Here is a 16,468-nt window from a genome sequence, read left to right on the forward strand (position 1 = left end):
TAAGGCCTCGTTGGGCAGCCACTTTGCTTTCTTGCATTTCCATTTCTTTGGGATGTTTTTTGTTGCTGCCTCCTGTACAAGGTTACGATCCTCCATCCATAGTTCTTCAGGCACTCTGTCCACCAAATCTAGTTCCTTGTGCATATTTAAGTCAGTTCCTTTGTGCATAATTATGTCAGAGTATTCTCTGTTGAAGGGACGTGGTGGCGCTGTGGGCTAAACCGCAGAAACCTGTGCTGCAGGGTCAGAAGACCAAGTAGTCGTAAGATCGAATCCACGCGACGGAGTGAGCTCCTGTCGCTTGTCCCAGCTCCCGCCAACCTAGCGGTTTGAAAGCATGCAAATGCGAGTAGATAAATAGGGACCACCTCGGTGGGAAGGTAACAGTGTCTAAGTCGCACTGGCCATGTGACCATGGAAGATTGTTTTCGGACAAAACACTGGCTCTATGGCTTGGAAATGGGGATGAGCACCGCCCCCTAGAGTCGAACACGACTGGACAAAAATTGTCAAGGGGAACCTTTACCTTTACCTTTATTCTCTGTTGAACTTCTGAGAAAACAAGGGACCTCCCTCATCATGGTAGATGTCTGGGAAAGGAATTCAACATGGTGCTTTCTTCCTCAACATCACTATTACTTAATTGTGTAATTGATAACGAAACACATAATGTAAGTGTTGCCATATTAAATTTACAGTGTATCTGTGGTGTTCACCCAGGTCATGAATATTCATATGGTATTTGCATAGACCAATAGGAGTGCTGTAGGGGCAGAGTCACAAGGTATAAGAGACTCAGCAGCAGAAGGAGGAGTTTAGATAAGGTTTAGAGAGGGTTCTAGAGATGGAGAATTAGAGTGTTAGAGAGTTTGGTAGAGTTTGGGTAGGAGAGTGGTGGTTGAGGGTGGATAAAGAAGAATGTTTGCTTAAGAGTTAACAACATTGCTTGTTCTGTCAACACCTGTATCAATAAACAATTTCTATTTGGTTCTTTTAAAATGACATGTGGCCTGGACATCTATCATTAATAATAGGTATTGTTGATGAAATCAACTGGTGGCAGCTGAGGGGCACGTAACGTGAGCTCCTAGTTTGGTGAAGCAATCAGGAGCCGCGTGGAATCGTGACAGTATTTAATGCTAATGTATCTGTTCCACTTTCAAGGAGATGAAACTTATTTTAACGACTGTGTTTTTACACTTGTTGAGCTTTGTGTGTAACCTCCAATTTAAAAACGAGTCTCTGGGCACAGGTAATTTTAGCTGCCATAACTACCTGTTCTTTCTTTGTTTTTGTAGTTATTAGGGTCTTGGAAAACAATACATACCTCAGTAATTTGCTGAAGGATATCCAGATGCCCTCCAAAGTACTGGAGACCATTTCACTGCATGGAGGACGTAAGTATACAAACCAAGTTTAACTCCTATGCATAATTAAACGAATTTTACATCTATTTGTATTGTGAAATAGCAAACACATAAGTAGAATGCCTTTGTGAAATCCTAATTTTTTAAAATTATATATTGAAAGGGAATATTTTTCATTTCATGCTCAGTAGTGCCTTTCCTTAAGAATCTTTCAACATTCAATTTACCATCAACCTGACTTCCCATGCTTTATGATCATTACATTTGCCAAGTGTGTATAGTTGAAACCAGTTGTGTTTTATTTCCTTTATGTGGCTAGGGGTTCTTATAATAAAGTAGCCTGCTTTCAGCTGGAGGCTTTCTTGGATGTCAGATACGTTGATTCAGGAAGGCCGGCATAGTTGGCACAGTGGAAAAGAATGAGCCTTCCATTGACGTTTGTGTCACAGATAGATATTGCCTAATTCATTCCCTCACAAACCTTATGCAGACATCAAGTACTGTACAAACGTCATTGTTAAATGGTTTGCCAAAAAAGCTGTCAACCTGGCCTGTTACTGAACTGAAGTAAGGCCATTCAGCAGATAGTTTCTGTGCTGAGTCTGGAGTGGCATTGCACTTATTCCATAGGAGTAGTCCGTTGAACTTAGAGCAAGATGTTTCTAGCAAAGGGAAGGGAAACTAGTCTTTATATGTGACACTTCTTTTTCTGCAGCTCTTCTCTGTTCCTGGTTTTCTTTTTTCTGTGACACTTATACTCATGCAATATCCTCTGTGTTTATTTATGTTTGTGCTTCCTTCTGAATAATATGTCTAGTAAGTTGAAATTTGGAGTCTAAGAGGGCTTAATAAATGAAATATAGAGATAGCCTCTTTCTTGTCACTTGGATGTTCATCTTCTTGTAATCTGTTCTTTCCCCTCTCTTACTGCATCACCTTTCCTGGGTAGGAGCTAATGGGTAAGACAAAGTATTTGTTTTTCTAAACAGGCTGCAAATTTAAGTTTGTTTTGTTTCCAAATGAGAGTAGCCTTCAAGGACCAGAGTGGTATTAGCAGCACTGCAGAGAAAGGGGTTCAGACCACATTCCATACTCTTCAGAAGCATCTGTATTGATAGCCAGTGTAGTTGTTTTACATTCAAGATGACTATTTTTTTTTGCTTTAAAAAAGCAATGTTGTTTAACTTGTGCAGATAATTTTGCTGTTACCATTACAAGGTATATTTAAAAAGTAACCACCCCACATATTTTTCAGATGCATGGGCTTCTGTTTCAAATTGATTATATTCAACAGTGTCATTAATTTTGCCCTGTATATTCCCACACATCTCACTGAAATCTGAAGTAGCTTTCTTCATATTCTGTTAATAAAGCAACTCTCAGGACTTATTCTCCTGTTACATTCCCATTCATGATTTTCCTCATTTATTCTATCTGATCAGCATTCTTTCTATTTTGTGCATGGAGACTTCTTGCAACACCCACTCACTGGTCACCTTTTAATTCAGCAATTTGCAAGCCATCCATTTTTTTATCCTGAATAAATGCAGTAGCAGCAGTGTAGTTCTGTCTTACTTAGATAATACTGTGGAACTGAAGTGGCCCTCTTATGATTCAACTTAATACCAGCTTTCATTAGAAGTAATATGGGCATATGCCTTTCTGAATAGTTGGACAATGGAGAAAAAAGGGGGTAGACCTTCATTCAAAAAGTAGTGTTAGACGGGAGCTTTACAGATTACATAGATTGCCTAGAAGACAAATAAGTGGTTCTTCATCAAATCAAGGTTGCATTTTCACTAGAAGCAAACATTACTAAACTGAAGCTCATGTGCTTTGTACCTGTTGTGGGAAGACATAAGCGCACTGAGAGGGCAATTATGCTGGGAAAAGTGGAAGGCAGTAGGAGAAGAGGAAGACCTAACACAAAATGGATTGATCCAATAAAGGAAACTACAGTCTTTACTTTGCAAGGCCTGAGCAGGACTGTTTGTGGTTGGACCTTTTGGAGGTTATTAATTCGTAGGATCACTACAAGTTGTAAGTGACTTGACAGCACATACTGGAGCAGCAAACAAATCCCAGTGTGTTCCCGAAGGTTTACTTCCAGGTTAAAACACATAGGATTGCAACCCAGGTTTGTAGGATGTAAACTGTGATGTCTGGGCAGTTCGATGTTGTATAAAGAAGGTTGTGATAATTCATTTGACTCTGTAATCAGTAGCAAAAACAAAACAAGTAGAACTTTTGATATATGAACACACAGTGCTTTTTTCTAAAACTGCTCGAGTGTTTTCAACTAAAATAGGAGGGTGGGGGAGACATAGAGCTTGGCAGGATCTGTATTACAACCCTGTCCCCTTCCAAGGCCTTGCAAATAATGGCAGTTGGTTGCCACCTATATGGCTATTATATGGGCATCATATTAATGGGCGCTGTACACTATACCTAGGTTTTTTTTTTTCAGAAAAAAAATTACACTCTTTTTGTAAAGAATGTAGTGATGTACCCAGTGTGGTGTAATGGACAGAGTGACAGACTAGGACTCTGGAGAACAGGATTCAAATGCCTGCTCAGCCACGGAAACTCATTGGGGGTGTGGTAAAACCACTCCTTAAAATATCTCACTTACCATGAAAGCCCTATTAGGGTCTCTACAAGTCAGTTCCAACAAGATGGCACATCACAGACAACGTGTACTGATGCAATAATGAGAAAGGGGTTGGCAAGGTCACTTTGACTGTTCCTGCATAGCTGAGCACCTGCATGGTGGTTAACAAGCACAGTTATTTTATGGAAGGTTTCACTCCAGGAGGAACCCTTCCTTGGACATCCACCCTTTCTGGGTTTATTTCCCCCCCCCTTTTTTTGTCACTTTCTTTGCTGTGTTTCAAAGTTTCTGTGCTACTTTTCCTTTGCATGCTCTGTGCTGCAGATTGCATTGGGAGCAGCAGCCCCTGTCTTTTAATGTGAACTGTCCCTCTTCCCGCTGTTTCCCTCCGTCACCACTGCCAAAAAACCCCACTCTCTCCAGCAGCACTTCAAACCAACAAGACCTTCCCAGTGGCTGCTCCCAGGCTTTAGAATGCACTGCCCGGAGAAGCCAGGTTGGCTCTTTCCCTCTTGCCCTTTTGTTGTCAGGCAATGACCTTCCTTTTCAGAAAGGCTTTTAAGCAATAAGTAAAGATCGAGGTCACACACTATAACATTTAGATATATATATATTTATTTTTAAAAAATGTTTTAAATTCTGATTGATGTTTAATTGTTTTTAATATAGTTTTGTTATTACTGTACAGTTAAACTTGTTGTTGTAGAAGGTGGCATATAAATAAAAGGGTGAATGAAGAAAGGAGGGAAGAAAGAGCAGAAAACCCAAGCAACTGTCCTATCTCAGTTGTCATGTTTCAAGCATAACTCTTTCCTCCTCCTCTCCTTTTATATCCACTCGTCTGGGAATAAACACCATCCTTTTTGTGAGAGTATGATTCAGACTGGGCAATAAAATGTGTAAAATTTCAGAACAGTAGGTGCCGGAGCTGGTAAATGATGATGGATATAAAACAGTATGAAATTTACTTGGTTTCTGCTCAGTTAGCAACAAAGTCACAGGAAGTGCAATAGGATGGAGTTGATGGTGGGCATCAAATGTACAGTGGCAAAGAACTGAACATTTAGCATTCCCAAGTGAGCACCTAGTGCTACATCCTCCTAGTTTTAGGAGAGCCTACTTCTTTCTTTCTTTCTTTCTTTCTTTCTTTCTTTCTTTCTTTCTTTCTTTCTTTCTTTCTTTCTTTCTTTCTTTCTTTCTTTCTTTCTCTCTTTCTCTCTTTCTCTCTTTCTCTCTTTCTCTCTTTCTCTCTTTCTCTCTTTCTCTCTCTCTTTCTCTCTTTCTCTCTTTCTTTCTCTCTTTCTTTCTCTTTCTTTCTCTCTTTCTCTCTTTCTCTCACCTATTCCCCTCATTAATTTTTAAGTTAACATCCCTTTTCTTGGAAGTAATAGCTCAAAAAATGCTCTAAGTACTCCTACTCACAAAACTCTACCTCTATCCCTTTCTCTCCACTTTACAGTATTCTCATTGTATGGAGCCCCTGAAATGAGTGCATCAGTTTCAGAGATTTTTTTTTTTTTTTTGGTCATTCTGTCCCCAGATTTCTAACATACCTTCTCGGCTGTTCGGAGCCAGGATCCCTCTGTTTCAGAGGTATCTACCAAATCAGTTGGATTTAAATTCAGGGAATTGTCCAAATCCAAATGACATTTCTAGTTTATTCCTCATATGACCTGGTATGTCTTTCATATACTAGTTGTTCACATAAATCAGTGACACAGTTTCATGTTTGTTTTCAGGTTTCTGGTATCAAATGATCTTACCTCCTCACTTTGATAAATCCAAGAAGTACCCTCTGCTCATTGATGTGTAAGTCAGACTGTTTGCTCCTGTTACTTATGGCCAGAATCCGATCAGAATACTTCTGCTACATCCTTCTGCTTCCACCAAAATTGGTGACCCTCCCTCCTGCAGCCCCTCCATACACTGTGGAAACCACACAGCAGAGGAGGGAGGAAAGAATATTCCGGTTCTATTAGCATTGAATCCTCAGTCACCCTGTCGGATCTTGGCTGCTCATCTTTTTTTTTTAACCTTCTGAGTGCCTAAAATTACAAAGTGTTTAGCATATCTGTTTTTGACTTGTGAAAGACTCTGTCTCTGAAATTAAGGTATGTGCACCATTCATTGTAATCTTTGGGTATGTGCTTAAAGTGTTTGACTTCACCCAAGCTTTTGAAGATTAATTTTAGCCTTATTTAGGCTTTCTATGTCTGAATAATCATTTGAGCAAGAAAAATGTGCTAATCCTTTCTAAACATGTGGAGAGTCCAATGATATAAAATTTCCAGATACAGTATATTGAATACTGTAGAAATTTCATGATATGGGGGAGGGGGAGGCAGAAATTTTGAGGAAGTTGAAAAATAGGATACACTTATTTGTTGTGTTGTTTGCAGATTTAAAGTTACTTTGTCACTTTAGGGACATAAAATGCATTGTGCCTACCTTTTTTACATTTTCTTAAATAAAATTGTCTAAATACAGTGGTGCCTCACACAACGATGTTAATTGGTTCCAAAAAAATCAACGTTGTGTGAAACATCGTTCTGTGAAACACCATTTCCCATAGGAATGCATTGAAAACCGGTTAATCCGTTCCAATTGGAACGGATTGCCGTTTTTAAGTGAAAAAACCCATAGGAAACATCGTTGAGTGAAACAATGTTTCCTCCATTGGAATGTATTGAAGCCAACTCAATACATTTCAATGGCTTTGCAAAGTCCTTTTTCGCTCCTGTAAAAGTGCCTTACAATGTTTGGAACAGGTTTTAAATGCTTGCAATCGTTAGCCCACCTCCTGAACCCTATGCAGACTTAATTTGATGTTGTTCTGAGTCGTCTTTAATATTTGGTGATTTTTTGAATTTTCTCTCATTGGAATGCATTGGACGGAAAGTTCAATGCATTCCAATGAGAGAAAATTCAAAAAATCACCAAATATTAAAGACGACTCAGAACAACACCAAATTAAGTTTGCATAGGGTTCAGGAGGTGGGCTAACGATTGCAAGCATTTAAAACCTGTTCCAAACATTGTAAGGCACTTTTACAGGAGTGAAAACAGACATCAGAAAGAGCTTCAAAAGCAGGAAAACGGAGATCAAAGAGCCCTTTCCGATATCCATTTTCGCTCATTTAAAAGTGCCTTACAATGTTTGGAACAGGTTTTAAATGCTTGCAATCGTTAGCCCACCTCCTGAACCCTATGCAAACTTAATTTGGTGTTGTTCTGAGTCGTCCTTAATTTTTGGTGATTTTTTGTTTTCCCTATTTAAATGCATGGAACTGTCCATTCAATTGATTTAAATGGGGAAAATAAAAAAATCACCAAAAGTTAATGAAGACTCAGAACAAAACCAAATTAAGTTTGCACATGTTTCACAAGGTGCACTATGGAATCCAAGCATTTAAAACAGGTTTCAAACATTTTAAGACACTTTTAAATGAGCAAAAAGGGACATCGTTAAGTGAAATTCCCCCATAGAGAACATCGTTAAACGATGGGGGAAATTCCTCAAAAAAACCCATCGCTGTGTGAATTCATCGTTGTATGAAGCAATCGTTGTGCGAGGCACCACTGTACTTGCCATAAGTTAGAGTTTGCTCAAGGGCACACAATTGCGCTGAATAGCTCAGTGTATGGAGCTGTTCTATACACTGAGGTGGCTGGGAGTTCAATTCCCTACTCTGTCTGCTGTGAACAGAGATAGCTTATATGGCCTTGGGTGAGCGGCACAGTCCCAGGGTGCCCCCAGAAGAAGGGACTGGGAAACCACTCCTGAGTGTTCTCTACCTGGAATACCCTGAAAAGGGTTGCCATGAATCAGAATTGGCTTGATGGCACATACTTACTTGCCTACTTACTTAAGCCATGACAGCTAGTTGGCACTAATGGATGTGCTCACTATGTTTCAGGGCATGCACCCAATTGCCTGATCTAGTTTGTGCCTGGGAATACAACCAGCATCTCTTCTGGCCATTACATTGGTATATGAAATTTTAAAATACAGTGATGCTGAGGTTATGTTTTTGTATTGCAAAAACCAAGGAAGAGTTTTATGGCACCTTAAAGATTAACAAATCTCATGATGGCACAAGCTTTTATGGACTACTACTGTTTCAAATTAGAGATGGGTATGAAGCACTTTGTGCCATGCTATCTCAAGTCATCAGTGTGGCACCACAGGTGTGGCGTGTTCCCTTCTCCCACCACCCATCCAACTCCTCCACTCACCAGCCGGTATGTGCTGCTTTTCTCCTGCTCTTTGTGTGACTGTACAGTCACAGTAGGAGCATTTGCTTCCCTCCTCCGCCTCCTCGGGCAGCCGCCCACTCAGATGAGGAGGCAGGGCAGGGATTCCAACAGCACAGCCTTCATATGCAGGAAGTGTTAATTAACTCATTGAGAATGAGGCCCAGTCAAAAGAAGCCATTGAGTACATTATTGAATCCTTTGAAGCATCATGTCCATCCATGTTGAGGAAATAGTGTCTATCATGTTTCCTGGATGAAAGAGGTTGGTGGAAAAGGTTATTGCTCTCCTCCACTCAGCACGAAATAACATGCACATTGTTTCTGTTGTACATGACTAGTGGGAAGCATTTGGCCGAGTTGAAACAGTTGAATTTGTGGGCTTGATTTTCCTCCTACCCTTCCTGTGCTCCATCATTTCCTTTGAGAAGAACCAAGCTCTCGTCCAAAGTGTGATTTTCCACCAATTTTTTTCAAGGAGTCCTGATAAAATCTGTTTCCACACATGAAGCTTGCAGTTTACTTTGTTTTGCCATTTAATATTAATTAAAATGCAGCACAATTTTTCAAGCAAAAGGCAGAGGAAATAGAGTATTTGTAGCATTTATTGTTACCTTAGTTCATATTTGCATTTTAGCTTCCTATGTGAAGAACATCTTAAGGACTACTTAGAATTGCTGTTGGGTGTTTTTTGTTTTTCAAGTTAAGCTTGCCTTTGATAACCCTGCAGTCAATAACAAAGAGCAATGAGAAAGATGCCTTCCTAAATGTGACTTTCCTAGAAGGTGTTGATTTCTTCTTGCATTCCCTGCTGTCATTAGGAAGCAAGGGTACACAGGAGGAGCTCATTAGCTTGGAGGGCAAAGAGTCAACATTCTGCTGAAAACAGCTGGTTTATTAATTCTGTTGAGACCCATCCAGAGTCTGTTAAAATCGACTGAAACACTCCTACTGATATTCATAGATTATCTCTAGATCAAGACTGTAATGTGCCATGGAAACAACTAGCCCAGAAGACAATGGCCAAGCAATAGTCACAGGTAAAAGAAGAAGAACATGGACTAGTTAGTTCCAACATTTATGTGTTGCGCAGTTAGGAAAAAAAAAGATAGTGTTCCTTCTTACTTATCCCGTAAAAGGCAATTCAGAAACATAACAAGACATGTTCGCTGGACCCTGAACATATGCTCTTGGATCCTTTCCTCCTTCACACTACTCTGCACATATTAATGTATTTGCATTCATTACCCCATTTTTTTCTAATTGCAAATTAGAGGAATTTGCTTTTCATAGTAAATAGAGAGGAAATAATCTGTATTTACAGAAAAATGGCTGTAAGGAATATCTCATATATCAGTTGCAACTCTTCAAGCTTTCTGTAATCTTAATATATATTGCCACAAAATTCTAATTTATATTTCTAAATATATGCATGTACTGTTGCATAATGATCACTGGAATTATTACTTACTTGCCTGCTTAAAATTTCAGTGGGCAGTCATTAACATGGACATTTGTATAAAAATTCTAAACAGCAAAAGTAATTCTTTTGTCTTGTTGATCCATTGGAACATGAATGTGCAGCTTTTAGGATACTGTGTAGATAAAAGAATATGGAAATGGACTCTGGACATCTCAGGCATGTTTTAGATTGAAGGATGCCTAGAGGCAAATGCATAAATTTATTAATATTAATGTTCTAATCATTGTTTTTAGTATAGGATATTACTATAATATTGCCTATTTTTAATGGTTTTAATGTTTTTAAAAGCTTTAACATTGTTGTACAGTGCTCAGAGACCACTGCTAATGGTGCGGCTAAACTTGTAAATAAATATATAAATGTTTAGGTTCTGCTGCAATGCAAGCAAACCAGGTTGGGTCTTTCCTAGGGAACTTAGTATACCATTTAGCTCCAGACCTTTTTCAAGGAAAACATCCATGAGAACCTGTCACTTTGGTAGATTGTTGTATCAGTTGAAATGGGCTGATGTCATGGATATATCAAGGCAATCTCTGCCATTAATTCTTTTGACACAGATAATCTCTTAACACTTGCCTCCTTTTGATCAGGGTTGGTGCCACACTTTATTGAGATCTTAGTATACTGCAAGTCATTAGCCACTCTGCTAATGCTGACCTGCATTCCTGCTTGGCAGTGCTGCAAACTCTCATAACCATTTAGGCTGTTTGGTAATGATGCGATTGCTAGCCACTTTCATCCTGCCAGTGGCCAGGCTAACCTGGTGGTGCTGCCACTTTGAGGATGGGAGCTGAGTGGCAGAGCCAGCAGTTATATCCATCTTATATTTTCAGCAGTGCTGTGCTGAATGTTCGTGCCAGTCACCGTGTTTCCAGAAATATGATGTAACATTCACCTGGCACTGATCGGAGCTGACTGACCCCCTCGACTTCCATTTACAAGCTCTGTATGGTGCCATGCAAGCAGGCTAGGCAACATTAGAATTTTCTATAGAGAGAGTGCTCAGAAGTGGTTTGCTGTTCCCTTTTTCTAGTGAGGTCCTGGGAGCTTGCCCAAGAGTATACAGGTTGCCTCTTCTCTTAGGACCACAGGGAGAACTGAACTCCCAATCCCTATCTTTACAGCCAGGTGCTCCATCTCATTGAGCTGTTAAACCAGTGAACTCAGCTATACAGTATAGCTATATATATCTCCTTCTCTAGCTATTTAGATTTATCGTTTTACAATCTATGGTGCATGCCTGAAACTACAGATACAAGGGAACCCTATATACAGTGTACAAAGCGGTGGAACAAAGGCCACAAGAAGGCACCCTTGTGTGTTGTATGTAGGGCTGCAGCAAACTGCAGATAAATGAAACCATGGATATCCATCTGTGGATAAGGGTGTCATACTGTATTAGGTAGAGATAGAGATATTACTCCTTTTGTTTCTTTAGGCCTCTCTGTATTGAAATAGCCAAAGACCCTCCATAACATATTTATCAATGCCATAAAACAAAAATTCTTTCACAGCTGTATAATGCCTGTGAAATTTTTTAACAGCTGCATAATGCTCTTTACATGTGTATGTAAAATAGTTCTTCTGAAAAGTTCAGGTGAGCAGCAGTTTTTGGTTTTTCAGTTCCCGATGCAGTTTGTTTTCCCAGAATGGTGGTTCCCTTTAAGTGTGTGTGTGCGTGTGTGTAAAAATATATATAAATATAAAAATTACCACATATAAAAATAACCTGGCCTTCTTTCCACAGGTATGCAGGCCCCTGCAGCCAGAAAGCAGATGCCGCCTACCGGATCAATTGGGCTACATACCTCGCAAGCACAGAGGGGGTTATTGTAGCCAGTTTTGATGGCAGAGGAAGTGGCTACCAAGGAGACAAAATCATGCATGCAATATATCGAAGACTGGGAACCTATGAAGTTGAAGACCAGATCCTGGCCGCTAAGTAAGCACACGCTGAAGCATCTCGAGCAGACCTTGTCCTGCCTGGATCTTAGCATTCGCATGAGACACAGGCTACCATATGTGCTTCCTTCAGAGCCAGATATGTTGTGAAAAATAAAGATGGCTAAAAAATGACTGGGTCTGTAAGAATTGGTGCCAGAGGTTTTATAAAACTTGATGTTCCTCTTACTTGTCCTCCAGGAAGCATGGAGGGAGTGGGAGGAGATAAGAGATTGCTTGGAGTGGGGTGGGGCCATGTGAAGTGTTGAAAATGGCATGCTTTTTTCTTGAAGAATTGCACCTTGTGTATTTTATGTGTATTTTTTTTTACAGAACATTTTCTGAAATGAGCTTTGTTGATAAGACAAGAATAGCTATCTGGGGCTGGGTAAGTATTAAAGCTATTCCTCCTTTATGTAAGTTAAATGGTTTAGAACATCCTGTTGTCATTAAGAAAAAATAATAATGCACAAGCTGCAATCATATGGAGAAAAGACAGGCTGGATGCAGTGCATGGGGCTCCCCTATCCAGTCCATGGAGGTTCCTCCCTAGGCCACCTACCCCCACGCTACTTGCACTTTAAAAAAAAGGCAGAGGAGGAATTTTGCTCTTGTTGGGCAGAAACCTACTGTTTAGATTTGTCACCGATCAGAGAAAAGAGTGAGTTTTCCTGCAGCGTGATACAGTTACCATTGCCTTTCTCTGATATTGAGCTGTTCCTGTCTCATGGATGAAGTGGGTGAAATGATGGATTAAAAAAAGATGTGGGGGCATCTGGGGTACAGCTTTGGGGGGAGAGCTTTGCAAAGGAGGACCCTGTGGGGTGTGAGAGTGTGACCCACTTAGCTGAGCCAACCTAGTACACATTTTCTTGCAAAGAAGCTCTCTTTGTTCCAAACACGCTTGCTTAATACTGTGCTTAAGTTCACAGGCTTTCTGTGTTGCTCCTTCCTGTTTATCCTTCCCACAGTGTGGTGACACAACCATGTACCAGCTTTTAAAAGTGATGATGTGTCTACCCTCCTTTCTGCACTGTTTTGTTTTTAATGTAAACATGTAGCCATCTTTGGACGGGGAAAGGACAAGATGAGTTGCCAGGTCATCGTTTCTTACAAACTGTTGGCTGTAAGCAAGGGGCTTTAGGGATGATGTCTCAACACCCATTTCCTTTCTGCAGCCAGCATAGAAGGAGGGATGCCTAATGGATATCCTGAGAATTCTTCCCAATCCCAACATGCACATTTCCACCCTTTCAGAGTTTTAGAGCAGATGAGGTAAACTGGTATCTTTTGAAAAAATAATCTGGGATTTCTAGGCCAGCAGTCTGTCCCTAGCAATCAACTCACAAGGTGATGCTGCAGCTGATGTAGAAGGGAATTCCCACTTTCAAGCTGTGGCAGATGGTGTTAGAGGGCAAAGTGTGCTGGCACAATGGCTGTACTGCCGCGGGTGTGAGCACAGGCTGTTGTTGATGACAGCTCACACCCATGCAGGGACCGGCTATCCTGATACTGAACATAGGCGTGCTGAGTGTTTGTAGAAGGACAAGTGCTTATTCCCGACCTCTTCTGCTTTCCTAGCAAAGTTGGAAACCCATCCTAAGTAAAGATGGGCTTTCCAGCTGTGGTTCAGTTGCCATGCTGGAGCTGCCATGGCTCTAGAACCTCCGCTGAGGTTCCACAGCGCTCAGATGCTAGAGCGCTTGAATCAATGTGATATCTGCATGCTCAAGGGGGATGTAGAATATGCCTTGCTGTTCAGACTAATGCAAAACTGATCAGCAATCTCTCTCTCTCTCTCTTACACACACACTTTTGAATTCTACAAAGGCAGAAACATCACCGCTGTCTTAGTCCACCAAGAAATCTGTAGTATGTATATATATGGTATCACAGCCGTTTTAACATGGTTCGTCCCAGCACAGTGATGGAAATGAATAGTAGATACTTGAAAATAAGCAGCAAGAGAAAAGCAGACTTCCGACTGCCCTTATGTACATGAGTTGCCCCACAGAGAAACTGGGACTATGTAGGGAGAATTTCCAATATGGGCTTTTCACACCTGGCAGACAAGTCCTTATGTTCTGTGTGAGGCATAGAACTGAGCTGTGATGGAATGGCTCCCTTGCCACCGAGCGAATGCCTGGCTGTGGTTCATTCCTAGGCAAACAGAGGCACAGGTAAAACTCTGAAAATGGAGGCATGATCCACTCACAGTGGAAGGAGATTAACAACAGATCTGTTTTCAATAATAGTCTTTCTTTCCTCCTAGTCATACGGTGGCTATGTGTCCTCCATGGTGCTTGGATCAGGAAGTGGCGTGTTCAAGTGTGGAATAGCGGTTGCCCCTGTGTCACGCTGGCAGTATTATGGTATGTGATTCATTCTATACAACAAAAAGAGAGAAAAAAAGAAAAAAAAGAAAGCTGTTCTGCAAAGCATTACAAAATCATGCCTGCAAATGCTTCATATCCCTTGCATGGTGAAGGCTCCTTTCTAAGACATAGAAGGTTTTTTTTTAAAATATATGAATGCATTCTCCTCCCACACAAAGTGCCATTTGGTCTGCCTTCATGAACTTGTGTGCAAGGCATTACACAGTGTCCCTGGATTCATATTTTCCAATGAGAAACTTGGATGTGAAAAGGAAAAAATAATCTGCTTAACCTTTAAAAGGCAGAAAATTCCTTAATATTTGAAAATTTTACTATAATGCAAATGTCTGCATTTGCATTCCTCTAAAGTGCCATGTGTTCCAAAGTGTTGAGGGATCATTTCTGAATGTCATAAAATTCATTAGCAGTGCTACTAACTTCCTTTACTTACAGTGAGCTTCAAAGGGAGAGGGGTCATATATTTAATCCTTTCTGTCATTTATATTATTGATTATTTCTTATTAATGTAGATATTGGAATTAGAATATTAAATTGCAGTAACTAGTGGAGGTGTTAGCATTAGTTTGCTTTATAAAACTCTAGAAAGCTTCCCGAGGCCAGGTGTGACAATTAAGTCCCTACATCTTATCTCTCTTCTTTTCCAAGGTATAGGATTACTTGAACTACAGGGCAGGAAGAGATGCCCTGTCCATCTTTCTCTTTGGGATGGCTTCCGTAGCTACCAAGTTTATTTTAATTAAAAAAAAACTATAGGACAGTATGGATTTACTAAATTTGCTGGCAGACAATTAGTGGATTTCATTAAGGGCTTTTGCCATCTGCTTTGAATAATATTTAAGAGCTCATTTCCCACTATCAGTCCCAGAAACTATGGGTTAGTCTACTATTAGAAAAAAAATGTATATTCAGCCTACAAATTACATCCATTAGTCTAGTTGCATATGCCCAAGTGGGACAATCAGTTACTAAAAAATTGAATACTGCAACTCCAGTGGTTTCATTTTCAATATACTTGAAATGTCTAAAATGAAACCACTGGAGTTGTGGTATTCAATTTTAGGGGCATAGAAGTTGAAGAGACTATAGTAGCTTTATTGAAGTTGGGAATGGTTGACAGAGGCTTTGACATCCTATGACATCACACGTTATTCTTTGCCCTAAGGTCACCTGTGGTCAAGAAAGATTCCAGGGTTTGTTGGGGTTTTTTTTGTGTGTGGGGGGGTTTTCGGGCTCTTTGGCCGTGTTCTGATGGTTGTTCTTCCTAACGTTTCGCCAGTCTCTGTGGCCAGCATCTTCGGAGGACAGCACTCTGTGCTCTGAGGATGCCGGCTAACAAGACTGGCGAAACGCTAGGAAGAACAACCTTCAGAACACGGCCAAAGAGCCTGAAAAACCCACAACAACCATTAGATCCCGGCCGTGAAAGCCTTTGCGAATACGTTTGTTGGTTTGTTTGGGGTTTCCCCCCCCCCAAACAAAACTTGTGAAAATAGCATGAAAATGTGAGCCAGAAATCTGTTTCAGAGACCTGCAGCTCTCCAGCTGTAAGGTGCTAGAATCTAGTAAAATGGGAGGAGCTTCCCCTCCCCCCCCCCCCCCATAAGGTTCATTTAGTATCTGTAGGGCAGCAAGCTCCTGGTTATAGAGATGTGAAGCTCTCTGAAGGGAATGGGAAGTGCAAGAGCTGGGACCTTGGGAAGCCTGTGTTGGTGGTGTCAGGATGGAATGAAAGTCCTATAGATGGAGAAGGTTTACAATTTATGAAGCCCCCCAGCTTGGGGATTTCCCAGGCTCTGATAGTTAGCCTGCTTCATGTGTGGAGGGTTGGTCCAGGTGATTTTCTAAGGTGTCTTTGCTGGGGTGGCCCTCCACTCTGCTTGTACAGTATGTATAACAGTCAACTGTTCTGCTGGTTCCTGTACACCAAAATATCTCGGGCAAGCAACTGGAAACCAGGACTGGCTAGTGAAATATGGCAAGTCATGATTTGGCATAAACTTTTGTGTTAGATTAAAGAGGCCAGGAGTCAAAAGACAACTTCTGTGATATGTGATAACTGTTCTTTTCCCCCATCCAAAATCCCCTGAAGAAACAGAAGCTACAAAGAGACGAAACAGGTGTATATGTCTTCCTTGATGAATCATGTTTGTGGAAGGTCTGAGAGATGAGGTGTGGGGCAGCAGATGTTGACCAAAAAAATAATAATAATAATGCACTTTGAGTCTATTGCACATGGTATCTTGCTGACTGGGAAGCCTTTGCCACTCACTTGTACCTCTTAATTCATTGCATGTACACACCTTGTAGCCGGGTCCCTCCCTCTCAGCTTATGATTTCTTTTTTGGTTTTATTTCCCCTGCTTCCATCCCACGCTTTAACATCTTAATATGCATCTTTAACAAAATGCAATGGCTCTG

The 16,468-nt window shown here is 40.7% G+C and overlaps 1 protein-coding gene across 1 annotated transcript in view; it reads left to right on the forward strand.

The window, feature by feature from the left end:
• The window catches only part of DPP4 (dipeptidyl peptidase 4), a 71,869-nt gene that overhangs the window by 39,068 nt on the left and 16,333 nt on the right, over positions 1 to 16,468 (forward strand). The window contains exons 18-22 of the mRNA XM_020798351.3: positions 1,299 to 1,397; positions 5,718 to 5,787; positions 11,462 to 11,656; positions 11,989 to 12,043; positions 13,928 to 14,027. Coding sequence (XP_020654010.3) covers positions 1,299 to 1,397; positions 5,718 to 5,787; positions 11,462 to 11,656; positions 11,989 to 12,043; positions 13,928 to 14,027 — 519 coding nt within the window. The remainder of the gene's footprint in view (positions 1 to 1,298; positions 1,398 to 5,717; positions 5,788 to 11,461; positions 11,657 to 11,988; positions 12,044 to 13,927; positions 14,028 to 16,468) is intronic.

This window comes from Pogona vitticeps, chromosome 1, assembly GCF_051106095.1.
Source record: "Pogona vitticeps strain Pit_001003342236 chromosome 1, PviZW2.1, whole genome shotgun sequence".
NCBI lineage: Eukaryota > Metazoa > Chordata > Lepidosauria > Squamata > Agamidae > Pogona > Pogona vitticeps.